Below are 396 nucleotides of genomic sequence, written 5' to 3' on the forward strand. Positions count from 1 at the left end.
GCGCAACGCAGCAGCAGCAGTTCGTGCTTCTGCTGCAGCAGCAGCAGCAGCAGCAGCAGCAGCAACAGCAGCAAGAAAAGCAGCAATAAACACACACACTAACCGCATCATACGAATGCTAGAAGAGGATGTTGTTGAATATAAAAAAATGAAAACCACCGGTAAACCCTAAACCCTAAACCCTAAACCCTAAACCCTAAACCCTATATATAGATACATAAACCCTAAACCCTAAACCCTAACTGAACATCTAAACCCTAAACCCTAAACCCTAGATGAACGAACCCTCTATAAACTCCATCTTACTAGTTCATATAAGCCTCAATCATGAAACATTAGGGTTTAGGGTTTAGGGTTTAGGGTTTAGGGTTTGTTGTTTTTTTCAGGGGGGGGTAT

The 396-nt window shown here is 42.7% G+C and overlaps 1 protein-coding gene across 1 annotated transcript in view; it reads left to right on the forward strand.

The window, feature by feature from the left end:
- Positions 1-396, forward strand: part of EMH_0033230 (uncharacterized protein) — a gene marked incomplete at both ends in the record, with an annotated part of 10,486 nt that overhangs the window by 9,723 nt on the left and 367 nt on the right. The window contains one exon of the mRNA XM_013494725.1: positions 1-161. Within this exon, the coding sequence (XP_013350179.1) occupies positions 1-161 (161 nt within the window). The remainder of the gene's footprint in view (positions 162-396) is intronic.

The sequence above is a fragment of the Eimeria mitis genome, genomic scaffold (genome assembly GCF_000499745.2).
Source record: "Eimeria mitis Houghton genomic scaffold, Emh_scaff1262, whole genome shotgun sequence".
NCBI classification, from domain to species: Eukaryota; Apicomplexa; class Conoidasida; order Eucoccidiorida; family Eimeriidae; genus Eimeria; species Eimeria mitis.